This window comes from Trichomycterus rosablanca, chromosome 18, assembly GCF_030014385.1.
Source record: "Trichomycterus rosablanca isolate fTriRos1 chromosome 18, fTriRos1.hap1, whole genome shotgun sequence".
Lineage (NCBI taxonomy): Eukaryota > Metazoa > Chordata > Actinopteri > Siluriformes > Trichomycteridae > Trichomycterus > Trichomycterus rosablanca.
This window is the reverse complement of record NC_086005.1, coordinates 1,590,015-1,616,864: the sequence shown is the minus strand read 5'-3', so window position 1 is coordinate 1,616,864 and position 26,850 is coordinate 1,590,015. Positions and strand designations below refer to the sequence as shown.

Here is a 26,850-nt window from a genome sequence, read left to right as displayed (position 1 = left end):
AGACACAGACACACACACATACACAGACACACATACACAGACACACACACAGACACACACACACACATACACAGACACACACAGACACACAGACACACACACACACATACACAGACACACACAGACACACACACACACATACACAGACACACACAGACACACATACACAGACACACACACACATACACAGACACACATACACAGACACACACACAGACACACACACACAGACACAGACACACACACATACACAGACACACACACATACACAGACACACATACACAGACACACACACAGACACACACACACACATACATAGACACACACAGACACACATACACACACACACACATACAGACACACACACAGACACACACACACACATACACAGACACACACAGACACACATACACAGACACACATACACACACAGACACACACACAGACACACACACAGACACACACACACACACACAGACACACACACATACACAGACACACACACAGACACAGACACACAGACACACACACAGACACACACACACACACAGACACACACAGACACAGACACAGACACACACACATACACAGACACACACACAGACACACATACACACACACACACACATACACAGACACACACACAGACACAGACACACACACAGACACAGACACACACACAGACACACATACACAGACACAGACATCACAAACCAACAAGTACCATTTTTTACAGTGGTAGCCTAGTGGAGGAGCTTTGGGCTATCAATCAAAATGTTATAGGTTTGAATCCTGGCTTGAATTTGACGGGCCCTTGTGCTGGTTGTGGGTTTGAATCTCATGCAGCCACTGTCGGGCCCTTGAGCAAGGCCCTTAACCCTCTGTGTAAAAGAATTTTATCGTACTGTTCACATGTGTATGTGTAGGGGTATATATGTGACACAAAGCCGTTCTATTCTGTTCTATCCTAGAAGGTTGCAGGTTCAAGCCCAACCAACACCAAGTTGCCACTGTTGGGCCCCTGTGCAAAGCCCTAACCTTCAGTCGCTCCCAATGTATTTGGACACAACTGTAAGACACTTGGAATAAAAGCGTCTGCTAAATGCGTACATGTCTTTTACATTATATGGCCAAAAGTATGTGGACACACCTATTGGTCCATACACTCTTGACCGTTTGGAGTACCAGGATGCCCCCTACTGAAAACTTACCATAAACTGCATTATACACACCGTCATATGTAGAACTAATTCTTCATGTAACTGATCTGATTTACGCTAAAACAGCTGACGGCTGACCCGCCTCAGCTCTGGGTCAGCGTAATAGACCCAAGTGATCATGTTTCCGAATTAAGAATGTTAACGATTAATCAACACAGTCATTAACGATCTTTCTGATGGTTGGCTGTCCTTATCAAATCAGGACGCTCGGTTATCAGAGCAGAGTTTGGAAAGTCCTGAGTTTGTGTCCTGATCGGCTGTGTAGCAAAGGTCTCTGCTGATAAAGTGATTTAAAAACAATCCATTACTGATTTATTACCACATACATTATGGACAGAAGTATCTGGACACACCTCATTTCTCTCAACTGCATTCATTCTTTGGGATGAATTAGAATGCCCCACTCTTTCCTGATGTGTGGAGGCCGTTACGCTCACAAACGTGTTGCTGCAACTCCATGTCAATCTCGTCGTTTTGAAATGGCATGACAAACAATCCTGTTGCGTGGTGTCCATTTACTTTTGGTCAGATAGAGTTACTCACCGGGGTTAATCTTACACTGACTGTTCTGTGGTAGATGAATGAAACGAAACGTGTGTAATTACATTTTCCTGGAAGACGAAGCAGCTGAGCAGGGCCGTGGCTTGTTCCGCCGTCAGGTCGTTAAAGAGGCCGTTGAAGACCATCTCGGTCAGAAGCAGCTCGTCAGCGCTGCAACACACACACACACACACACACACACACGTTGACCGTGACCCAGACAACACAACTACGTATTGAAACAAAACACAAAACAAATTTAATTAATAAAAACGGTGACAATCTGATCGCACTGTGGTTTACAAAGTTTAACGTAAAGCCTCCACAAGGGGGCGTTCGTGTACAGGTTCATTTTGAGTTTATGCGCCTGTTAAAATTCATTTATTTCATTATAATTTTTCTCTGTGATCCAGGGTTTGAAAATCACTGCTGAGTTTTATCCTGATCAGAGTCACGGTGGGTCCTGTGTCTCCCTCAACATTCGCTCAATGGCTGGAGGTCCCTGCGCCCGCTATACCAGCTGTGCCAACCTGCTACCCTGTCCGTTACAGACACAATCATCACTAGGGTGGATTTTCATCTACAAAAGCTTACATTCTTTTCTGCATCGTCCTGATTTGGATATACTCAATACCCTCGTGCACTCTGGCGCCCTCTGTCGGTTGCATTTACATTTCCGGAATTTAGCACGCACACAGCACTGTGACAGTACACAGTCTAAGCAATTGAGGGTTAAGAGCCTTTCTCAAGGGCCTAACAGTGGCAACCTGGCAGTGGTGGGGCTTGAACCAGCGACCTTTCGATTACTAGTCCAGTACCTTCACCACTAGGCTACAACTGCCCATACCTCTCCCTGGGCACAGGCTAGAACGCTAAATGGAGATCGCCGTTCCCCTATTCAGCCTTTCCTCTCTCCAACATGGTGAACCTGAACCAGCATCACAGTTCTATATTTATATACCTGCTGATCTCACAGGCGACACGACCCTTCATCTCGATGACGTCAGAGGAAGTGGCGAAGCCGAGGCGCCGCAGCACGCGCTTCCGACACTTCAGCTCGTCCATCTGCAGCACGGTTCGAGCTTTCTTCAGATCTCGCTTCGCTGCCTTGATATCGCCGGCAATCTGCCACACACACACACACACACACACGGAGTAAAACCGTGAGCATCGACACACACTTACATGCCCCTCTCTGCATCTACAGCAGTCTCCACTCATCTGGAAAGGCTTCCCAAGATTCTGAGTTTGTAGAAGTTTAAGGCCAATCAGGTTGAAAAGCATTTGTGAGGTCAGGCTGTGATGATGGACGAGAAGACCTGGCTTGCAGTCAATGTTCCCAAGGTCTTTTATTTACTTTATATTTTTAGTTTTTAATTTTATACATCAGAAGTATACATTTATACATAAATGCGATGCAGCTTCATATGGGAACCCAACACCGGTAAGGGATTAGAAGGGGCTGGTGAGTTGGTGCTCCTTGGTTATAATGAAGGTGGTGCAGTGGAGATACAAGCAAAGAAAAACAAACAAAAAAACAAATGAATACTTCAGCATTTTTGGGTTTAACTTCTTAAACATCTTAAAGGAAGAGGAAAGGCGCCGTTTCACTCGCCGAGTTCAAGTGCAGTGTCTCAAAACCACACACGCTAGTGCACCACAGACTTCTGCAGCCTCATAAAGCAAAGCGTTCTTCATCCTTCCGCTCTCCGATTAGCTTTGAAGTGAGCCGTTACTGAGCGCCGCCAAATAACCGATTGCCAATCGTTTCAAACATCGGCGCCTCGACGACGGATCAGTGATCCAAAAAAGCTCGTTTTACGGAGCTCTGTGAATCATACGCCGTCCTACACCGGAACGCTGGCTGATGAAGAACATCTGAGGAGCTGCAGGTCCGTCTCCAAAGGAAGTCACGACTGGAATTAGACTTTACGCTGCCAGGTTGTTCACGTCACTGCTGTGGAGGCACCAGATGATGGTTTATCTGACGAACATGAAATAATGTGTGTGTGTGTGTGTGTGGGGGGGGGGGGGGGGGTTGTTCATGACGCATGGTGATCATGGATGGTCCAGCGATTGTGAAACTGTCGCGTGATTCACAGACGCACTTGAACATGAACCGTCGAGGCTAAAAACGTCACACGAAGCCTTTCTGCATGTGGTGACGAACATAAAGATGGAGGGACGTTCCAGGCTTTATGCTTGTGTCTTTATAATTGAATACAAGTATTTCAGAAAAGATGGGCCATTAGGTGGAACGCTAATAAAAACAGAAAGCATTAAAATAAACTTTAAACCGAGTTAAACTGATAACTGTATAAGGACAGCATGTTTTTATTTGTTTCATTAAGCTTAAATATTTCTGTAAATAATCATAAATCAATGGATTTTCACCCCCTACAGTGCTTATTATAAAAAGATTTAGGGAATCTAAAAAGCATTCCTAACGCCTGTGACCTTCAGACATTTTTACTGCTGCTACCTCTATTGGAGGGATGCTATACAAAATTTCATTACACCTGTGTATAGTGACAATAAAGATTCTATTCTATTCTAATAATAAACAATATCCTTCACCATATATACTCAGAAATATAAAAAGCATTTCCTACACTGTCCCAACTTTTCTGGACTTGAGGTCTGTAACAATGGACAGCTTTGTGAGCTCTACCGGTCTGCACCAGACAAAGCCTGAGTAAATTTCCTGGCTTTGTTTAGGCACAGTGGAGAAACTCTGGTACAGGAATCAGTCAGGTCACTACGACTGACCAGAAATAGCTACTGAGCTCCGTCTGCTCCTCTGATACTTATTCATGAGGACTAAAAAACAGCTCATCATCAGTATGACATTTAATTATGCAAAGTTCCATCTGTCCTGTTCTGGACCAGGAGAGCCCCAGACTATCATGCAACTAATATGATGTGTGCAGTGTTGTGTGTGGAGAGTCACGCTCTGTTCCATGTGTTCCAGTGTAGCAGCAGGGAGAAACCCTAATTGACCTAGCCCAGACATGACCTACAGTGTCTGTTGATAGCAGAGCTGAGGTTTGAGGTCAAGATCTCGGCACCGATGGGCGTGTTTTACACCTATATGCTTATATTATGAATTTATTTACATTATATGTACATTTGAATGCTGTGCAAGTTAGAAGACTCAGCAGTTCAGTTCAGCTGCAGTAGAATCAGGTGTCATGAACTTGCTTCATTTTTCGATCCACTTGTGCCATAAAATTGCCAAAAATAAACGTTTTTTAACATTAAATCAAAGCTAACGAGGCAAAAAACTATAAAAAGAAACATAATTCATTTACAAATCTTCCTGAACAGTAAATTTATGACAGTAAGCCCTAAAACACAGTGTGTGTGTGTGTGTGTGTACCAGTGCTTTCTTCTCGCAGAGCGTGTAGACCGATTCGAGGCTGGGGTCGGTGTGGAGCGGGTGTGTATACATCCTGTGTTCAAACGCCTCCACCTTCTGGATGACCCTCTTCAACCCCGAGTCCTTTATCCCCATATCATCTATAGGGTCCAGCAGGGGTAGGCCATCAGGAAAACGCTTCTGCACCTCCTGTACGAGACGGGGACGGAAGGAAATGGAAGACGGCAGCTGAATAAAAGTGGTCGTCGTGTAAACCGGGACAGATTTACCCTTCAGGTGTGTGTGGTACCTGGATGGATTTGAGCATGCTCTGTCGGTTGTCGAAGGGTCGCAGGTCTTTAGGAATGTAGAGACGAACCGAGCTGATGGAGGTCAGCAGGTTCATCATGACCGGTACCACCTAAACAAACCGAAGGATTATCGGTTAGAAAGAAAACCTTAATCCAGTCATATACATACATTATAATGTATTCATACAGCATTATCTCTCACTGAGAGCAAGACGCTTGCAGGTCGACTTACAGCACAGAATTTATTAAGCTCGGACTCATTCATCTGTGAAACATGACCGACACCCCCACACGTGCCTTATTTATACAATATTTTAAGCACTCACTCTTTGAAAGGTCTCCTCACGTCCCTGGTCTATAACGGAAGGTCGGCGGGTAGAAAAGTGACTAAATAGACCGGAAGTGTGAACGTGCATCTCTCACCTGCATCTCTCCTTTCTCTCCTGGTGCTGCCGGCCTGGCCGCTTCGGTCGCTGCATTTTTTACGCTTTCCTTGCTGCAGTGCAGCAAAACTTCAACTACATACAGAGGATCCAGCTCACCAGTACCAGCCTAAACACACACACACACACACTTTCATTAACAATTCACACAGGTTTTAACACTGGTTATTAGAGAGCATGTCACTGGGACAGTCAGGGACAGCAGTAGCTTACAGCTTCAGACTGACCCTGTGCTCTGACCCCAGCTTCCAAACAAGCAGGGATATGGGATATAAAATTATTTCATTGTACCATACATGTGTGTATGTACATAAGATAAAAGCCTTCCATCTTCACTATTATTATAATCATTATTATTATTAATAATTAAGGATCTAGTTATTGATCTAGCTGCAAATCAACCAAACCTACCTTGACATTGGACTTTTTGGAGAAGTTAACGACGACACCCCAGCCGAAATCCAGATCGTCCTTTTTCACCTGAGTAAGCACAGAACAGCAGTATTTATTTATTTATTAGAATTTTTAAATCATGTTTTACACACTACAGAACAGCGGTATTTATTTATTTATTTATTAGTATTTTAACGTCATGTTTTACACACTACAGAACAGCAGTATTTATTTATTTATTAGAATTATAACGTCATGTTTTACACACTACATAACAGCAGTATTTATTTATTTATTAGAATTATAACGTCATGTTTTACACACTACAGAACAGCAGTATTTATTTATTTATTAGTATTTTAACGTCATGTTTTACACACTACAGATCAGCGGTAAGATCATCGACAGTGACATGACCCCTGAGCATGTACTACAGAATTACCGGAGGTATAACAACGCACAATATGTTCAAAAGTATGTGGACATCCAACCATGAACTTGTTAGACATGTCGATCTAGGATCAAGGGCACTGAAATGATCCTTATTTTGACTTCGGATCGTTCTTAAGCTTCGCGTTCAGTGGAGGTGCGCAGACACAGTGTTGACGATTTATTCACATGCAGTTTTGTATAAAATGTGTAAGCTGGTGTGGTGTGATGGTAGGAGCCATGCTTCTGATAGTAGGGGGTATGAATTCCAAGCTGGACTCACAGATACATAAGGTGCATGGTGGTATGTAACCCTAGCTATTGGGAGGGGCAGTAGTGCACCCTTAGTGTTTAATACATTAACACAAGCCAAGTGTCATGTTCAGAATGAACACCTGAGCTTATTTCACCTGTAAGTTTAATCTGAGTAGGGTGGGGAAAAGGGGGTCCACAGCCCCTCTCATCAGAGGTGGGAGATGGGAACGAGGTTGCACACTGGATGGGACTGGATCGAGTGGTAATACGTATTTGTATTGGGACTAGGGTCTCGGAAAAACACATTCACACATTCGATTTAAAAAATAGAACCACACAAAATGAAACAAAACCAGTTTGAGAATTATTACCTTGACTAAGCGTCCCGGCTGTAGGAAAGGCAGGCAGTATTTAGGCTTCTGCACATATTCCTCGATCTCCTTGGCCAGTTTGGCTAGCTGCTGGCGGATTTTGTAGTAGGTGACCACATTCTCCTCGTTAGGGATCTCGATGGCGTTATACATCCCCTCTAACTTCTTCAGCTCTGAGAATAAAAGAGGATTCTGTGAATAAGCCCGATCATCCGGCCATAATCTTGCAACTTATATTGGCCATTCTCCGTTAGATTTCAACCACGGTGCGATTCTAACTACAGAACTGCCGCTTACTGGACGTTTTTTGTAAAAAAAATCCCATGAGAAGTTTTCCAAACCAATCCAGACTCAAACAATCCAAACAAACTGTACAGAGTAAAGAAGCGTTTCTCGTACTCTCCACGACTCCCGGCACGGCTCTGTAGTGCTGAAACTGGTAGAAGGATTTCTCCAGCATGTACTCCGGGTTGATCTCCTCCACGCGCAGCAGGTTCAGAACCATGTTGTAGGTCAGGTGAAACGCGCTGTTCAACGGGTCCGCCGATCCCTGTCGGCAGAGAAGGAAGAGACGACAAAAAACGGGTGAAGATCCGATCGTACGGTCGCGCCGGCAGAGAAACGACGCCGGTTTGTTTGCGACAGGAGCCGAGAAAGCACGGTGACGGGAGGAGGACGAGGAGGCGCCGTAATCGGCTATGCGACAAAGCAGAGAGGAAACTCATCACATCAGGCCACTTAGGGTCATGATTTCTGCAGCTGTACTTTAAACAGACAGACCTAAAATTCTTGAGACCCAGGCAACACAAACAATGCATCTTACTCCAACTGCTCTGTACAATCTGGTCCCACTGTGGTTCACAAGATGAAACATAAAACCTCCACATGAGGGCAACCACGTACAAGTTTATTAAATTATTATTATTTGTCTATTCAAATCAATCATTATTATTATTTCTCCCTCAAATAAATGAGAAAAATAATAATGCAAAACCCTGAAATAGATGAAATACCAAACAAGGAATGTGGAAGCCATGCCACTGAGTTAAATGACATTAAAGACCTGTGCAGCGGCCTACACAAACAGGTGTGTCTGAGAGAGGGAAGGTTGGACGGGTGCCTGTTGGGTGGGATGGGGTGAGGTGGGGGGTCACATGGAGCTTAGTTTGGCTCTCCGAATGCAATATGGCTCTGCGTGGGGGCATGTGGTGATCTGGCTCTCCTTTATCATATCGGGGTTGTGCAAGCGGCAGTGGAATTACAATGGGGAATTAGATATGACTAAATTGGGCAATAAGGTGGACACAATCCAGAAAATCCAGATGTTGAGAGCAGAGCCAGGGATGTAAAAATCTTACCTTCAGGAGCTGCTTCCCCACAGCCGGGCTCATCTTCTCATCCACCATGAAGATAACGATCCCTCGTTCATCCATCCCTCTCCTACCGGCTCGGCCAGACATCTGGATGTACTCGCCAGAGGTGATCTGGTAACACGGAGACAGAGATGTTGGACCGAACGTTCATGATGATGGAGTGAAGCTTCATGTCGGATTTCATGACGTAAACGCTTCTGCTCAGCACAGATCAGCACTTGGACGGATGTTCTAACAGATCTGTGGTCAAAAACGTCACGAGCCGGAGGATGGATCCATGTTTCAGGTCCTTCCAGCTACAAGTCAAGTCAATTGTCCGAAAGGAACCGTACAGAATCCAGGACTGACGGACAAGCTGAGGGCGACGGTGGGGAGGGAAAAACTCCCTTAAAATTACAGGAAGAAACCCTTGGAGGAACCAGACTGAGCAGGGACCCCCGTCCTCCCTGGGTGGCCTGGAGAATCATTTAAAAAAAAAAAGAAAAAAGGACAACATACGACTAAAAGTATTTGGACGCCTGACCATGAGCTTGCTGGACGTCCCATTTTAAAAACTAATGGTTTTAAACCAGAGTGACCATCTGTGTGATCTGTTCAGCTAGAACAGCAGCCGCTCATCTGAGAAGCTTCTCACAAGACTTTGAAGTGTGTCCATGTATGGGAATTTGTGCCCTACAAAAGATGACAGAATTTGTATTTGTATGCCTTTGTATGGCTGTCATTCCGAAGCTGTTTGAAAAGGGCCAAGCAGGAGGAAAGGGCCTTCCCTAAACTGCTTGTCAGCAATAGGAAGTAATAAAGCACGATGACAGTAGGAGGTTTAATAGATGGAATAGGAATTCAGTTTAATAGATGACTAGTGCAAAGTAGGGCAGTTGTAGCGTAGTGGTTAAGGTACTGGACTAGTAATCAAAAGGTCGCTGGTTCAAGTCCCACCACTGCCAGGTTGCCACTGTTGGGCCCTTGAGCAAGGCCCTTAACCCTCAATTGCTTAGATAATATACTGTCACAGTACTGTAAGTCACTTTGGATAAAAGCGTCCGCTACATGCTGAAAATGTAAATGTAAAAGAAGTCTGACATTGCCTGGAAGCAACTTTACAGAATCCAGGACCAACAGACTAAAAACCCTGTCGTTGAGCACGCCGAGGGCGATGGTGGGGAGGATGAACTCCCTTAAAATTACAGGAAGAAACCCTGAGAGGAACCAGACTCAACAGGGACCTCCATCCTTCCTGGGTGGCCTGGAGAATAATTGAAATAAAATAAAAAAACAATATACGACTAAAAGTATTTGGACGCCTGACCATGAGCTTTCTGGACGTCCCATTTTAAAAACTAATGGTTTTAAACCAGAGTGACCATCTGTGTGATCTGTTCAGCTAGAACAGCCGCCGCTCTTCTGAGAAGCTTCTCACAAGACTTTGAAGTGTGTCCATGTATGGGAATTTGTGCCCGTTCAGTAGAACAAAAGATGACAGCATTTGTATTTGTATGGCTGCATGTATGTCATTACAAAGCCGTTTGAAAGGGACCAAGCTGCAGGAAAGGGCCTTCCCTAGACTGTTCGTTAGCCATAGGAGCTGAGAAAGCACGGCGACACTAGGAGGTAGACGAACGTGTTGTGGCAATAACTGATAACAGCAGATCGTTTATGATTCCTGCGACTGTACTTTGAACAGACTTAGAATTCAGTCTAATAAGATGACTGGTGCATTGTTTATGGGCACAGAGAAGTTTCCAGCTGTGGTCAAAATACCAAGCATGGAATTTAGAAGCCATGCCACAAAGTTTAAGGACATCAAGGACCTGTGAAGGAGCCTACGCAAACACAAACGGCTGTTGCTGCAGAGTTGTCCACATCATTTCCTGCCTATCCATCCATTTACTCTTTTGGGTTCGTGAGGGGGTTGAGGGTGGAACAGAGATTAGAAACGGTCTCGGACTGGTGGATGAATCCATGTTAATTCTATTCAGAGCTCATGAGAATTCCCTCCACGTCTCGTCCGAATAAAACGCCGCGTCACTCCTCGACCGCTGATCAAACCTGAAAGGTTCTCGGCAGCGGACTCAGACTCTCGGACCCCACCGAGGCGCGATGGAAGCTGGAGGGAGGCCGGTCACGGTCGACGAGAGGCGCTTTCGCTCCGGATCCGAGAGCCCGTCGTGAAGCGTGTGGTGGAGATTAAAGACTTCGGATCCGACCGCAGGAACCGGGAACAGGACCGCTGGCCGAGGAGCGACGGTTTCACAACCCGACTCCAGTCATGCAGCAAAAAGCTAAACGTGGCACGGTTCTTCTGCCGGGATGTGGTGCGCAACAGATCTTCCTCCACGACCCCACTGCGACCTTTAGAGCTTAGATAAACATTTTCCTAAAGTATGTGGACACCTAATTGTTAAGGTGTTTTAGCCAGACTCACTCCTAACAGGTGTATAACAGCTTAATGGTGAAGGTACCGGACTAGTAATCAGAAGGTCACTTGTTCGAGCCCTACATCCACCAATATGCAACTGTTGGGCCCCTGAGCAGGACGCTCGACTCTCAATTGCTTAGATTGTACAATTGAAAGCCGCTTTGAATAAAATGCAGAAAAGCAAATCTGACACTCTAGTGCACGACTGCTGAGTGTTGAACCTAAGCAGTCACAGACCTGGCCTGGCACCCAAACACAACTGGGCGTGTCTGAGGGTGGGAAGGTCGCACATGGGGCGTAGTGTGGCACCCTGTGGAAACGCCAACATAAGAAGCGACCATGGCTTGGTATCGGGCGTTTCGAAGGAGGCGTGTGGTGATCCGGCTCTCCTTGATCAGCTCGAGGGTTTCGCAAGCAGCAGCGCATTTACAATGGGGAACTAGATACGACTAAAACTGGAAGATAAACAAAAGAACGATAAACGACGTGCAGCCTATCACCACGACGCCAGGTCTACAACTGACGCAGAAACCGAAAACCGAGTTCCTCCGGAGATCGTTCGCGTCCTTCAGGATCACGTGCAGCCACAAGGATCCAGAGGAGACGTGGCAACGAGTTTCTCTTCCTCCTCACTCACACGTTCCAGATGTTCCTCACAGCAGGATTTGGATGGCAGCTCTTCACAGCTTCATGCCAGAGCCGATGGCCAAGAGCTCGTCTGTTATTTATTTATTTATTTATTTTCGTTTTAAGTTCCAGCTGCTTGAATCGCGGCCTCTCGCTCTCGCTCGCTCACACGGACGACACGTGGCGTTTAGAACGAAACGTAAAAGAACGTCCTGGTCTTCTGTGCCACTTGGTGGTTTCAACCCTCTTGCTGGCATACCTCTGCCAACCTCAGCTGTGCAGCCGCATTTGGCGGGCACACTCATAACTGGATTGGATGAGATTTAGCCAGTGACCCCGAAGCGGTGACGGAATTCAAAATACCAAGAAAGTTACAGTGGTGTGTGGCGCTCGGGTTCGGATCTCAGAGGCGCTATCGACCGGCCGGGCATCTACTACACAGACATGACTCTGCAAACTCCTGCCATCTGATTTTTCGATTCGAATCGATCTTTATTTGAACGATCCGATATCGATTCATATAAACGCGAGATCGATCTTTCAAATACGCCCCTTTTTGCGGTGCACACGGAAATATTTATTAACCTCCAACTTCAGAACGATCCCTGTTGGTCGTGTTGCCAAATCCACTCAGATTCCTTTATTTTTTTCTCTTTGATATTACGCCGCTCATCAGCGCACAAACTCTGATCGCTCGCTACTTGTTGGAGTGTATTTTAGGACGTGGTTTCATTAAACCCCTCGTCACTTCTCGCGTGTGTTTTTGTGACAAAACGTAGTTTTGGAGAGCAGACAGACTCATCTGAGATTCCTACTGGTGATAGCCCAGCCCTACTCATCACCCTCTAGACATAGCCAGTCACGCCACGTAAATCAGCGTCTTTCATACTTTTTTTTAAAGGAACCAAAGGATTTTGTCCATGATTTTTACTGCGACCCAGGCACTCACTCACTCACTCAACCGCTTATCCAGTCAGGGTCACGGGTGGGTGCTGAAATCCCAGCTTTTCAATGGGCGCAAGGCACACAGTAACACCCTGGACGGGGCGCCAGTCCATCGCAGGGCACACACACACACACACACACATTCACCTGTAGGGCAAAATACAGTGTCTCCAATTAACCTGACTGCATGTTTTTGGACTGTGGGAGGAAACCGGAGCTCCCGGAGGAAACCCGCGCAGACACGGGGAGAACACGCAAACTCCACACAGGAAGAACCCGGGACCTTCTTGATGTGAGGCGTCAGTGCTACCTTTATTATTATTCATTCATTAATTAATGAAGCTGATGCCAATTTGGTCCCACTGTGGTTGACAATGTGTAACGTAATGCCTCCACAAGAGGGTGTTTCGTGTACAAGTTCCTTTTTTATACGTGCCTGTTAACATTCATTCATTTATTTATTTAATTATTATTATTATTATTACTATTAACACAGACATATTGTACCCAGTGTTTCCGGTTAAAGAACCAGACCCGCCACGACCCTGACCGAGCTACAGCAGATGATAAAAATAAGTAGTGTGTGTGTGTGTGTGTGTGTGTGTGTGTGTGTGTGTGTGTGTGTGTGTGTGTGTGTGTGTTTACCCAGCGAAAGTCCTTGCCATCGAACTTGCGAGCGCTGGTGAAGAGGACGGTTCGAGCGGGCATGTTGATCCCCATGGCGAACGTCTCTGTAGCGAACAGGGCCTGACGGAGAGAAGAAATAATAATCACGTGATGAACCCAAAGCCGTGTATACATGAAGGAGTGGACGGGTGGACGGGCGAGTCTGACCTTCAGCAGACCCTCAGAGAAAAGAATCTCGATGGTCTCCTTTAGGATGGGCAGCAGGCCGCCGTGATGGATCCCGATTCCTCTCTTCAGCAGAGGTAAGACGTGTTCGACCTAAACACACACACACACACACACACACACACACACACACACTAAGGATCAGCTACAACAACTATTTAATTCCATCTGCAGCATTTAACGGGCGCTTTTATCCAAATCGACTCAGCAATTACGACTGAACACGATTTGAGCAATTGAGGGTTAAGGGCCTTGCTCAGGGGCCCAGCAGTGGCAACTTAGTGATGGTGGGCCTTGAACCGGCAACCTTCTGATTACTAGTCCAGTACTTTAACCAGTGAGCTACCACCGCCCAATTACCAACAGGTGTAATTAATCAATTATATAAATGAAATTATCTGCCTCCAGTTGGCAGTAACAGTTTAGGGAAGACCCTTTCCTGTTACAGTATGTTGGTTTAAAGAAACTCCAGTGTCCTGCACACAGCCCTGACCTCAGACACACTCAACGGCTCTGGGATGACCCGGAGCATCAACGGAGGCTTCCTTGATCAGCCAACATCAGTGTCCAACCATACAAATGCTGTCATATTTTGACTGAATGGGCACAAATTCCCACAGACAGCATACTACAAAGTCTTATAAGAAAATACCGTGTTGAAACAGAGGGGAACTGAGTCGGGAAGAGATGAGGGGGGGTAAAGGCTGAGGTGAAGCAGCTCGGTGCGTTTGGTGGGCGTGGTCCTTACCTGTGGCAGCTTCTTGTCCTCGTCCGACAGGCAGTCGATGGCGTTGCTGAAAACCTCCTCCACCAGTTTCTTCTCATCGTCTGGATGGACGCACGAGGGGAAAATAAAATAAAAACATTTTAAAAAAGCAGCGAGGAAGGTGATCAAGGTCACCGTGATACTTCATTAGCCTGGAAAACGAGTCCTCGGGACATTAATCATATTAAAATAGATCGAGCTCGGGACCCTGAATCATTCCAAATGGTTGAAAGAGAGTCACGGTCAGTCATGTGATCACATCTGATAAAGGTGTTTCAGGTTTTAAATCAGTGTAATTCTGGTGAGAGCTGCAGACGGGTGCTGACGAGCGCTCCACCGCTACTAGGATTAAAAATAGAACTCGTTCTGTACAGCAGACCTTCAAACAGGCAAAATTACCGTCTGTGTTCTTAACAACAACAGGGTCTGATTGTAGACGTGATACGCTGAAGCACTTCAGTGAGGACTGGGACTGAAAGAGAGTCCACCACACTGTCGTGTTTGATTTTACTTATACATTCACTTAGCGTGCTCAGTTAGGTTTCTTTTTATTTATAGATTTATACAGATTTAATTTAGCAGGCCCTGTGGAGTCTGACCGTGTTAATGCATTCATTTAGCATGCAGTTTCAAATCTGATTTTATTTAGAGATATTTCTATGCAGATCATCACTCAGAATCACGGCGCCTCAGTAGTAACATGTTAAGGGATCTAAGAATTTAGACACGCCCTCTTCTCGGGAGTGTATATCGTGATATTTTTTGATTATCATTATAGATTAATTAAGCGTGTCCTGTCTGGTTTGATTTCATTTAGGGTGATCTCTCCTGTTTAATTTAATTTATAGATATATTTCATGTGTCCTTTCAAATTAGATTTTATTTATAGATTGAGAATTTTATAGACAGATTATGGATGTGTTGGAAGACCTAGTGAGCTGCCTTGCTGCCTTACTGCCTACACAGGCAGCTGCCTGAGTAGAGAGGATTCTAATAAGTCATCGATTTATGTGGCAGGTTATTCGAAGGCGCTACTTAAGACAGCGATTCAGTCAGATTTCACTCACTAAGCCAACGCAGTTAGCATCATGCCATTCAAACCGATGGGATGAGGTGGCACAACGCGCTAGCACGTACCGACAACGGTTAAATTCGCCGACGAGCTCGAGTTTGCAAACAAACGACACTTGTGCACCTTTATATAAATTTAAAATTGATGGGCAGTAGTAGCTCAGTGGTTAAGGTACTGGACCAGTTATCAGAAGGTTGCCGGGGGGGGGGGGGACGTTTCTCTGTTAGTAACGGGTCATTCGTTCGCGATCCGATTCTATTGAACGGCTCTTTCAAATGAACCGAGTCGCATCTCTGGGAACCGTTATATACATGTTTTATATGTTCTTTTCATTTTTGCGTCGTTCTTATTGGCTGTAATGCACCAATTCTGCTTCACATCAGTTCGGGGAATTAATCAGTCATAATAAAAGCCGTTTATTGTCGTTATTCAATTCCGAAATCCGAGTATCGCGAAGAGTGAGCGCGACACAAACACACACACACACACACACACAATATTAATTGTATAAACTTGCACAAGTGTGTTTTTTTGCAAGTTCGGGCTTGTCAGTGAATGTAACCGTATTCGGTACAAAGAGATGTTATAGTGACATGCTAACTGTTAGCTTAGCAAGCAAAACCCGATGGAATCGCTGTCTAAGTAGTCATTGACTTACAGTATTAGAATCCTCTCTACTGAGGCAGCTGCCTATGTAGGCAGTAAGGGCGCAAGGCAGCTCACTAGGTGTTTGAACACACCCCATGTAGAGCGCTCCCTAGCTTTCCTAGTGTTATCATCTCAAAAAGCGAGCTCCCCACAACCAATCAGCGAGCTCCAACCGCCCACAACTCCCGCCCCTCCCTTATTGTGGATGCGCACTGGTCTTAAAGGCTCCGTTTTCAAGGTGGACCTGAAGCAGAAATTTGGCGCTTCACATTTTTAAAATACCGCGGTATACCGTAATACCGTCATACCGCCCAACCCTACCCCCACCACTGCCAAGTTACCACTGTTGGGCCCCTGAGCAAGGCCCTTGACCCCTTAATTGGTCAAAAAAATCGTGTTCAGTCATAATTGTAAGTCGCTTTGGATAAAAGCATCTGCTAAACGCCAAAAATGTAATTGATGATCATTTATTCACGTTTGAAAATTACTCCCTCATATATTTCGTACTTTTTTGTGCCGCGTTGAAGGCTGGGATTGCCTTCAGCGCTGAGGAAGCATCGGATGCTCCCTAGTTTTTCAGTCAAAATAGATTTAAGACGCCTTACTAGGCAGCATTTTAAGGCCCCTTCTCGATAGCGCATGTAGGATGACGTAAAATGCGGCCCTGTACAGAGCACACCAGGTTTTTGAACACACCCTTGATCTTTAAGCAGCTTCATCTGACCCTCGTTTTTTTTTTTTCTGAGCAGGACCTTTTTAATCTTTATCTTTTACTTCTCTGGCTGGAATCTGGATTCTGAAATGCAGTGAGGTGTTCGCGTGTGCGGGCGACGAGATCCGCGCGTACCCGTGTTGAAGTCGAGTTTGGACACCTGCAGAGCGTACGCCTCACATTCCTTCTTGCTGAAACTGAAGATGATGACGGGCTGGAAGTTTCTCTCCATGATCATCTTCACAATCTTAAACACGGTGGAAGGACCTGCGGACAAAAACCATCTTCATCAGAAAGATGAACTCATGCCAGTAAACCTGAGAGGTTCACTCATTCGCTCACCCTTGGTTCCTCCTCTCCTGCCTTTAGGGTCCCATTTGCCCCCTCCGCCGCTCGCCCCGGAGTCTCCGGCATCTTTGAGCACCTGCATGGCTGTGCTGAAGTTATCCTCCCTGAACTCACCCTGACAGGATATAAAGAGAGAGAAAAATAACATTGATTGTTTAAGATTCTCAGTCACTTCTTAATAAATTACACCTCTGCAGACTGCAGGCTAACAAATATACATCATAACAATATAAGTGAGAGCAGCGTGGTCATTCCACGGGCTGCATAAGGTCCATAGCTCCCACTTCTCTCTCTATTGAGGGTCAAGAGCAGCTTACGTTCTCATCCACGACCAGGTGAAGTCCGTCTCCTCCTGCTGGAAACACGTAGTGCTGCAGTGGAGTGGGTCTGTAGTCGGTGTACACCACGTGACAGGGCTGTGAACACACAGTGACACGTTCAGTGATAATCCACTCATTTTTATTTATTTATTAGGATTTTAACATCCTGTTATACACACTTTGGTTACATTCATGACAGGACAGGTAGTTACTGCTTACACAGATTCATCAGTTCACAAGTATTTCATGTCAAACACAGTCACGTCTTTGCGCGGTGGGAGGAAACCGGAGCACCCGGAGGTTTGTTCGTTCGTTTGGGTTTATTGCCGTATTAGCAACATATTGGCTATTTTATGGCGTAGACATTTATTAGATCTTTCTATTAGAATTTTGTAAAAAATAGTAAAAATAAAAATGCTCAGATCATTTGTTTAAAATTACGACTTTCTAAAAAGTGAAGAACAAAACTGACAGGCTGGTGCCTGCTCTCCAAGCAGGAGGTGTCGACGGGTGAGGGCAAGATACGGGTAAGATTCGGCACCTGGTAATAATTGTCTGGTCGTGTCTATTTAAGAAATCTCGATTGTGTATAATATTGAGGTTTGGAGTCATTTCATACGGTTTGTTTTGAGTATTGGTGGACCAGTCTTATTGCCATTTTATTTTACAGTACAGTAGTTTTTTTATTTCTGGGTAAGCATCAGTCTTTGGGATGTATCTCCAAGCGAGATCTTCATTTCTTGCTTCCTTTGCCAAGCTGTCTGCTTTTTCATTTCCCTCTATACCACAATGACTTGGAATCCAGCAGCAGATGATGGGAAATCCTCGGCTGTATAGTTCTTTGTCCTGTTTAAGCAGTTCTTGTATTATTGCGTGATTTGCTTTCATGGACTCAAGAGCTTGCACACAGGATTTAGAGTCGGTGCAAATCACATAGCGTTTATGGGGACTGATAGATATATGCCTGATGGCCAAGAGGAGTGCATGAGCCTCTGTGGTAAAAAAATGAGGCATGATGAGGTAAACGAATACTATAACTGTGGCCGTTGGTAAAACAAAGCGGCTCCCACATGGGTCTCATCAAACCCAGGAGCTTCTTGTTGTGAGGCGACGGTGCTACCCACCGTGCCTCCCTATTTACTTTTGATTAATAAACATAAATAAATAAGTATACTATGGCCAAAAAGTATGCAGACACCCTTTCTAATAATTAAGTTTAGTTGCCTTAGGGAGACCCCATTGTTGACAGGTGTATACAATAGAATAGAACGGTCAACAGGGTCAGGCCGTACGGAGCACCTGGAGCCGAGAGGGTTAAGGACCTTGCTCGAAGGCCCGACAGTGGCTGCATGGCAGGGACGGGATTCAAACCCTCAACCTTTTGATTGATAGCCCAAAGCTCTACCCTCTAGGCCACCACCAAGCCAGTTCCTGGCCTTACAAATGCTCTTATGACAGAATGAGCACACATTCCCACAGACACAGTACAAATTATTAAGAGAGGCGGTCCGGGTCCTTTCTGTGCGGAGTTTCTGTGTGGGTTTCCTCCCACAGTCCAAAAACATGCAGTCAGGTTAATTGGAGATGCTGAATTGCCCTATAGGTGAATGTGTGTGTGTGTGTGTGTGTGTGTGTGTTTATGTGCGTCTGCCCTGCGAAGGACTGGCGTCCCGTCCTGTGTGCCTTGCGCCCATTGAAAAGCTAGGACAGGCTCCAGCACCCACACACCCCCTGGTGTCCACATACTTTTAGCTCAGCACTCAGAACCCCTCACGTCTTTCTGACCTGCGTGTGAAGATGGCAGATCCACTCGGCGAACTGGCGCGCGTTGGGGATGGTGGCCGACAGGAAGACGTAGTGGACGTTATCCGGCAGCAGGATGATCGTCTCCTCCCACACCACGCCGCGCTCTGTGGGACAAAACGGAGCCGGATCACGAAGGCTGCCGGGTAAAATCTGCACCCAAATGATCATTCTACCCATTTCATGATGGACAAGAGGATTCGATCTAACCTCCAGCTTTGACCTCAGCTGTGCTGTCAACCGGCCAGGCGCCCACACAAACAAACTGGCAGCTGATAAACACAACTACAGTTTCTATTTCTGCATTTTTAAGACCAATAATCCCATGCACGATTTTTTACATTTTCAATCTAGTCATATCCAACTTCCCAGCTGTATCTCCTCTAGATCTGTAGACCCTGACCGAGAAGGAATGGTATTTTAGGAACACGTGCGATACTGGTTCACACCCAGAGAGTCACGGTTACCCCTTTTCCACCGACGCGGCACGGAGCCCGTTCCGGTTCCCGTGTTTCCACCGGAAAAAAAGAGGTTCCAGACAGAGAACTAGAGGGCCGATCTGGCCCCACAGAATACTGGGTTTTTCAGGCCGAACCGTGACGTCCGTCAGTGGGCGTGTCGTGTTGTACAGCACAGCGACAGCAACAACGGCGTCAGCTGGGGTCTCGCATGGAGCGTAATGCTGCATTTTTATCTTTTAAACTTCACCTGATTACATTTTGAGCCAGTTTGCCCCTGATATTTTCAAAGCGCCTTTAAAAAGATGAACTGTGTGATGTGACGTGGTAAAAGTGACCCGGACAGAACGGGTTAAACACAGATACACGTGGTATTTTAGACTGGGTTTGATGGTTATTTTACACAGATGTTTGTTCGTGTTGTGGAACTTTAGTGATGTTTTATCGCGCGAGTCGAGCGCCGAGCAAATCGGCTATTTGCGCCGAGAGTCGCGGTGAAAGCGAAGCGCAAAACTCCTCTCACGTCAATGAACTAAAGAAAACAACAACTGAGACGAACACGTCACGTCTTCTCATCACCGATTGTTAGATCGCTGCTTTTTACATAAAAACAAACATCTGTAACAGCAGCACAAATGCTCGCACATAATCCACACGCTCCTCCATGTTATTACTGCTCTTAACTTTCGCTGCTTGGTTCTCAAAAACTGGTGGAAACGTGCGTCGGTTCTCTACAGAACACCAAGGTTCGGAGAAACCTGAACAGAACCGGTTCAAGAACCACGTTTTTTTTTTTGGTGGAAAAGGGGTAAGAGAGTCTCCGCGCAGCGCCTCGACCAGCCAGCAGAGGTCGCAGGTGCAGCAGCAATGAGGAATCCCTTACACCAGTGGTCCCCAACCACCGGGTACCGGTCCGTGGGTCATTAAATAATATAAATAATTAAAGATCGCTAGAAAAGCCAGTTTTCACTGCTTCTATTTCGGGTGTTACTGTCTTATTGTCACCCCTTGGTGGAAGCAGCGTCTCGTTGCAGCAATAAAAGCTCATTTTCAATCATTTGTGTAACTAGTAAGGTTAAATCCTCCCGTCCCCGCCGGTCAGTAAACTTATATCTTATATGAAACCGGTCCGTGTATCAAAAAAGGCTGGGAAATGCTGTCTTACACCATCCCACCCTCAGACACAGCTTATTATGTCTGTAGCAGCAGATACAGTACTGAGAACGGTATCATCACCCACCTGAGTCTCTCATGTAATGAATCTCATCAAAGATAACCCAGGCCACCTCACGCATGACCTCTGAGCCCCGGTACAGCATGCTCCTCAAAATCTGAAACGACAAAGATCAAGGTTCAACCCCTTATAACGAAGGTCCTGTGTGTATAAATCACCTGTAGAACCGAGGGTTACCTCTGTGGTCATGACCAGGCATGAGGCGGTGGGGTTGATGGTGACGTCTCCGGTCATTAATCCCACATCCTGGAACTCCTCGTACATCTCCCTGTACTTCTGGTTGCTCAGAGCTTTAATGGGGCTGGTGAAGATCACCCGCTGCTTCTCCCTCAGGGCCAGAGCTATGGCATACCTGCACACACCAGATACCCGTGACTAACGTCCTCCAGGGCTCCTCGTTCACACCAGGTCACCCACTCCCACCTTTACCTCTCTATTACACCCTCCAGCACATTATACACTCCACACCAGGTCAGCAAAAGTGAAACATCGGACGTTACTCACTCGGCACACACGGTTTTCCCGGCTGAGGTGTGAGCAGAGACCAGGACAGACTGGTTGTTGTCGATGCACAGGAGGGCCTCGCGCTGGAACGGGTCCAGGATAAACGGGTATTCCTGTGGCAGAGAAATCAATTCGTTTTTAAATGACTAGATAATAAAATGATTATTTTATTTCCCCCCCAGTTTAGTCGTTTCCATTTCACATTGCGCACCCACTGCTGCATGCACCACCTCCGATCAGGCCAAGGACGCCGGCTCAGTAGCCGGGACCTACCTAGACCACATATCTTACTTAGCAGCAGTACAGAGAAACCTTATCCGACCATCCATTCCTCAGACACAACCAACCGTGTCTGCTGGATGCCAGGCCAGGTGGGTAGCTTGGCTGAGATTCGAACTGGCGAGCCTGAACACCCCAGGGAGATAAGCTAGCACATAAGGCGCCGTTTGTTTGTTTGTTTGGATTTTAATTGTGTCTTGTCTTTATATTGCGAGTCCAATTTTCATTTTTATGGCTTCGTGAGGTAGAAACTGTTCTTGTATTGTCTCGTGTAAGAATCGCTTTTGCTCCCGAGCGCCGTACTAGAAATGTTTTTTTGAATAAAATAAATACCAAACATAATTTAAATGTTGGTTTTAGCATCTGATAAAATGAATAAAACAGGAAAATAAATAATGTGTCTGTTTGTGTAAATAGGTGCAGTTGTAGCCTAGACGTTAAGGTACTGGACTAGTAAGCAGAAGATTACTGGTTAAAAACCCACCACTGCCAGGTTGCCACTGTTGGGCCCTTGAGCAAGGCCCTTAAGCCTCAATTGCTCAGATTGAACACTGTAAGTCACTTTGCATAATAAAAGCATCTGCTAAATGCCAAAAATGTAAATACTTATAAAACAACTGGTCCCAGGCACTTGACATGGTCTACATAATGATGTACAGTCATTACTGATTATCCTACAATACACAGAGCACCAAGGTAAAGAGGCTTTCAGACGTTCCTACTTTTAGAAAACATTAAAAAATCTCATTAATAATTAATAAAAAAGCTGATGGAAGACGGTGCTAAACACATCATTGTCCCAATTGTTGGAAAACTGTGTTTGTATTTAAATTGTTCATTTAATGTTTGTACTTGTGCAGAACAGAGCAGTCCCGATACATCCCAACAGCAGCACAGAAGCAATATTGTTTAAAATCGTACTTATCTGTAATTGTAATTTGTAATTATTTGCTCACAACGACACCAAAAGACCTGAATATTCCAGTAAGAAGTGAAAACGTTATTCCGTTTCCGTGCCGCTCGGCTACCTTGGCCGCTTTCCCGACCCTGGGCTTCAGCTGCGTGTATTCCTGATCTGCGGGCAGCGCCACCTCGTGAGTGCAGCCCTCGATCGTCTCCACCTGCTCCACCTTCACCTTCGGCATCAGGTCTGCCAGACTGCCAAAGAAACGAAACAATTTCTCCATCGTTCACAGATCAAATCTAACCAACATCGCGCTGATGCGCGGGGATTAACAGTCCCCACCTGAACTCTTCTGTCGACAGTTTGGCCTTTTTACCCGGCGCCACGTCCTCCGTGCCATCGTTGTCGGCTTCTCGTTTCGGCCTCGCCGCCGAGGTGGATGCTGACGTGGTCTTTTCCTTTCTGAGCGCTCCAGCGGTTTTACTGAATAACATTCAAATAACAGAAACACAACAACAATCTTAATCAAATAATAGATTTAATGCCATGAATATAAACACAGTGAAAAAAGAAAACACATTCTTGCTGATGATAACTGTAGACCAGGTCTAGACGGTACAATTAAGCCTGTTTTTAATTCCACTAAATTGGTTGACCAGTATATTTATAGTCAGACCAGTAAGCAGCATCACAAGTCAGCAAACCAAACTGTCCTGTACCCTGCCCTCCCCAAGCTGCTACTAAATGCACAGATACATAAATAAACACATTTGTACATAAATAAATACTATTATTATTATCTGTTTTTACTGTTTGCACTATTCAACCACGTGTGTTTATATATCCGTATTGTTTCACCATGTAAACACTCATATTTCTTACAATTTTACTTATTTTGTGCTGCACTGAGTATTTTTTTGTACTTTTTTTTTATATATTTTGCTATTTTTATCTTGTTTTATTGTATTATTGCTGCTGGTCTCACAGAGCCACCAAACGTTGTATCATTGTATAACTACAATGATAATAAAGTGTCTCTTAACTTATAGTGAACTGTGAACAGCAAAGCCAAAATAACGACCCTCACAAGTGCAGAATAAAATCATTTAGAATTTAAAAATGACGTATGATTTTAGAACAGCTCAGCAGTTAAGTTACCAGAGTAGTAATCAGAAGGTCACTGGTTCAAGCCCCACATCTAGCTATCTATTTATCTCTTAACGCCGTGTTTACTCTTGTGAGTTACATTCACGGCAGGAATCGAGCCCTACATCTGCCAGGGTTCCCCTATTGGGCCCCTGAGCAAGGCCCTTAACCCTCAATTGTCGCTTTGGAAAAGACAAGAAGCGTCTGCTGAGTATAAAATGTGAAGAGCGGTGGTGGCTCAGTGGTTAACGTACTGGATTGGTAATCAGAAGGTTGCCACTGTTGGGCCCCTGAGCAAGGCCCTTAGGCCTAAATTACTTGCTTACTATCCAGTCGTAACTGTAAATCATTCTGTGTAAAGTATCTGCTAGACATGTAAAAGCAAGCAGTTGTAGCCTAGAGATTAAAGTACAGGACTAGTAATTAAGAGGTCGCTGGTTCAAACCCCACCACTGCTAGGTTGTCACTGTTGGGCCCTTGAGGAAGGCCCTTAACTCTTAATTGCTTGGATTGTGTACAGTCAGGGTTCTAAGTCACTTGGAAAGGACAAAAAGTGTCTGCTAAATATAAAATTTGAAGAGCAGTGGTGGCTCAGGTTGCCACTGTTGGGCCCTTGAGCAAGGCCCTTAACCCTCATTTACTCTGACTGTGTACAGTCAAAATTGTAAGTCGCTTGTATACAAACTGTCTGCTAAATATACCCTTCGAGGAGCAGTGGTTACTCAGTGCTTAAGGTAATCAGAATATTGCCATTGTTGGGCCCCTGAGCAAGGCCCTTGACCCTTAATTGCTTTAATTGTGTACTTTGTTTGTTTGTTTTTGTTTATTGCCATTCCAGCTCAATTTGTTAATTGTGTACAGTCAGAATTCTAAGTTGCTTGGACAGAAAGGGTCTGCTAAACATGCATTTTGAAGTGTAGTGGTGGCTCAGTGGTTAAGGTACTGGATTGGTAATCAGGAGGTTGCCACTGTTGGGCCCCTGAGCAAGGCCCTTAACCCCTATTTGCTCGGACTGAGTGCAGTTAGAATTGTAAGTCGCTTGTACACAGTGTCTGATAAATATACCTTTCGAAGAGCAGTGGTTACTCAGGGCTTAGGGTAATCAGAATATTGCCACTGTTGGGCCCCTGAGCAAGGCCCTTGGCCCTAAATTGCTTGCTTAGTATCCAGTCGTAACTGTAAGTCATTCTGTGTAAAGTATCTGCTAGACATGTAAAAGCAAGCAGTTGTAGCCTAGAGATTAAAGTACAGGACTAGTAATTAAGAGGTCACAAGTTCAAGCCCCACCACTGCTAGGTTGTCAATGTTGGGCCCTTGAGCAAGGCCCTTAACCCTTAAATGCTTAGACAGGATACTGTCACAGTCGCTTTGGATAAAGGCGCCTGCTAAATGCCGAAAATGTAAACATAAATGCAGAATATGACACCGAACAAGCTCGTGTTCTGTTGTCCACATACTTTTGGTCATATTGTGTACATAGTGGTGAAGTCAGCCTCGCCCTATTTATATGGACACACACACAGGTCAGCTGCGCATGAAATGAGTATAAACGAGATGTTTAATCGTGCATCCTGCAATTCAGAATCAGGTGCAGAAATTTAACTTTAAATGTAGATTTGGAAGTAAAACGCATGAGCCAGTGAACGCTGCACAAGTCGAGTTTTCAAGCACATTTGAGCTTAAATGTGCTCCAAAAACACTTATTTTGATTTCTTCGATTTGTTGTGAAGCACAAACACTCCCTAAATATGACTAATAACGGTTTATTTAGATAGCATGCGAGCCTAAAAAGTGGGATACAAGCTAGAAGGGTTAAACAACACGCTAGCTAGATGCTAACTCGTGGGCTCGCAGGTTAGGTAAATAAACACATTTAAAAGAAACTACAGAAAAATGTTGTGTTTTAATCAACTATTCACATTAAAGAGAGACTCACCCTGATTTAGTTTCGGTCTTCGAACTTGAGGATTTAGCAGAACTCTGATCTTCATCAAACACGCTGAACAGATCGTCTCCAAACGCGTCCGCCATGATTATCCTCCAGAAGACTACAACTCCCACAATGCTGTGCGGCCGCTCAAATCACTGAGACACGTGAAGCCCGAAACGACGAACATAAACAATTATAAATAAAGCAAAAGTCTTTAATTAGTTATGAATAATAATAATAATAATGTAAACTAAAACATCCCTCTTATATTGTTATGATGCTATAGTGCTGCACTGCGGGTAGTGTGGGTGTAGTGCAACACCACGGTTCTAAGCAATGCGGGTTCGATCCTCACCTTCTGTGAGATATTACATTCACATGTTCAGCGTTTAGCTGACACCTTTATCCAAAGCGACTTACATTTCAGTTACAGTATACGGTCTGAGCAATTGAGGGTTAAGGGCCTTGCTCAAGGGCCCAACAGCAGTAACCTGGCCGTGGTGGGGCTTGAACCAGCGACCTTTTGATTACCAGTCCAGTACATAACCACTAGGCTTTGACTTCACTAGATATTAATCTGATTTCTTGTTGTTCTGAGCCGACAGTAGGTGGATCGGCTGTTTCGAAACCCCTGGTTTGTCCACGGGCGGCACGGACAGCAAGAAGGTCCTCAGGTGAAGCGGTCTGGGTCCTTTCTGTGTAGAGTTTGCATGTTCTCCCCGTGTCTGCGTGGGTTTCCTCCCACAGTCCAAAAACAACATGCAGCCATGTTAACTGGAGACACTGAATTGCCCTATAGGTGAATTAGTGTGTGTGTGTGTGTGCCCTGCGATGGACTGGTGCGCCGTCCAGGGTGTTACTGTGTGCCTTGTGCCCATTGAAAAGCTAGGATAGGCTCCAGCACCCTTGGATAAGCGGTTAAGACAAACTGCCCCACCTACTGGGGGAGCACAGAGAGAGCTGCACACTAGCAGCACGTTACACACACACCTGCCACCAGGTGAGGGACAGTGGGTGACCATGTCTCATACACACACACACACACACACACGTTTATTACTACCTAATTAATGTAAATGTCACCATTTTTATTATTATTTCATTCTATTTTATTGTCTGTATATATTTGTTCTTACTGTTATTTTTATTTTTCTCTGTGACTGAGCTTTGGCAATACGAATGTCTTTATTTG

At 45.2% G+C, this 26,850-nt stretch overlaps 1 protein-coding gene across 1 annotated transcript in view; it reads right to left on the bottom strand.

Annotated features, from left to right (window-relative positions):
• The window catches only part of mtrex (Mtr4 exosome RNA helicase), a 30,381-nt gene extending 4,591 nt beyond the window's left edge, over window positions 1-25,790 (bottom strand). Inside the window, exons 1-22 of the mRNA XM_063013555.1 lie at window positions 25,665-25,790; window positions 22,925-23,065; window positions 22,707-22,836; window positions 21,400-21,512; window positions 21,073-21,247; window positions 20,902-20,992; window positions 19,186-19,310; window positions 17,398-17,496; window positions 17,075-17,195; window positions 16,868-16,999; window positions 14,283-14,362; window positions 13,517-13,627; window positions 13,328-13,429; window positions 8,680-8,805; window positions 7,721-7,871; window positions 7,322-7,494; window positions 6,285-6,353; window positions 5,854-5,982; window positions 5,430-5,540; window positions 5,141-5,329; window positions 2,723-2,886; window positions 1,827-1,932 (exon numbers count right to left, since the gene is read on the bottom strand). Coding sequence (XP_062869625.1) covers window positions 1,827-1,932; window positions 2,723-2,886; window positions 5,141-5,329; window positions 5,430-5,540; window positions 5,854-5,982; window positions 6,285-6,353; window positions 7,322-7,494; window positions 7,721-7,871; window positions 8,680-8,805; window positions 13,328-13,429; window positions 13,517-13,627; window positions 14,283-14,362; window positions 16,868-16,999; window positions 17,075-17,195; window positions 17,398-17,496; window positions 19,186-19,310; window positions 20,902-20,992; window positions 21,073-21,247; window positions 21,400-21,512; window positions 22,707-22,836; window positions 22,925-23,065; window positions 25,665-25,759 — 2,733 coding nt within the window. The 5' untranslated portion in view covers window positions 25,760-25,790. The remainder of the gene's footprint in view (window positions 1-1,826; window positions 1,933-2,722; window positions 2,887-5,140; window positions 5,330-5,429; window positions 5,541-5,853; window positions 5,983-6,284; window positions 6,354-7,321; window positions 7,495-7,720; window positions 7,872-8,679; window positions 8,806-13,327; window positions 13,430-13,516; window positions 13,628-14,282; window positions 14,363-16,867; window positions 17,000-17,074; window positions 17,196-17,397; window positions 17,497-19,185; window positions 19,311-20,901; window positions 20,993-21,072; window positions 21,248-21,399; window positions 21,513-22,706; window positions 22,837-22,924; window positions 23,066-25,664) is intronic.
• Window positions 25,791-26,850: the final 1,060 nt, after the last annotated feature.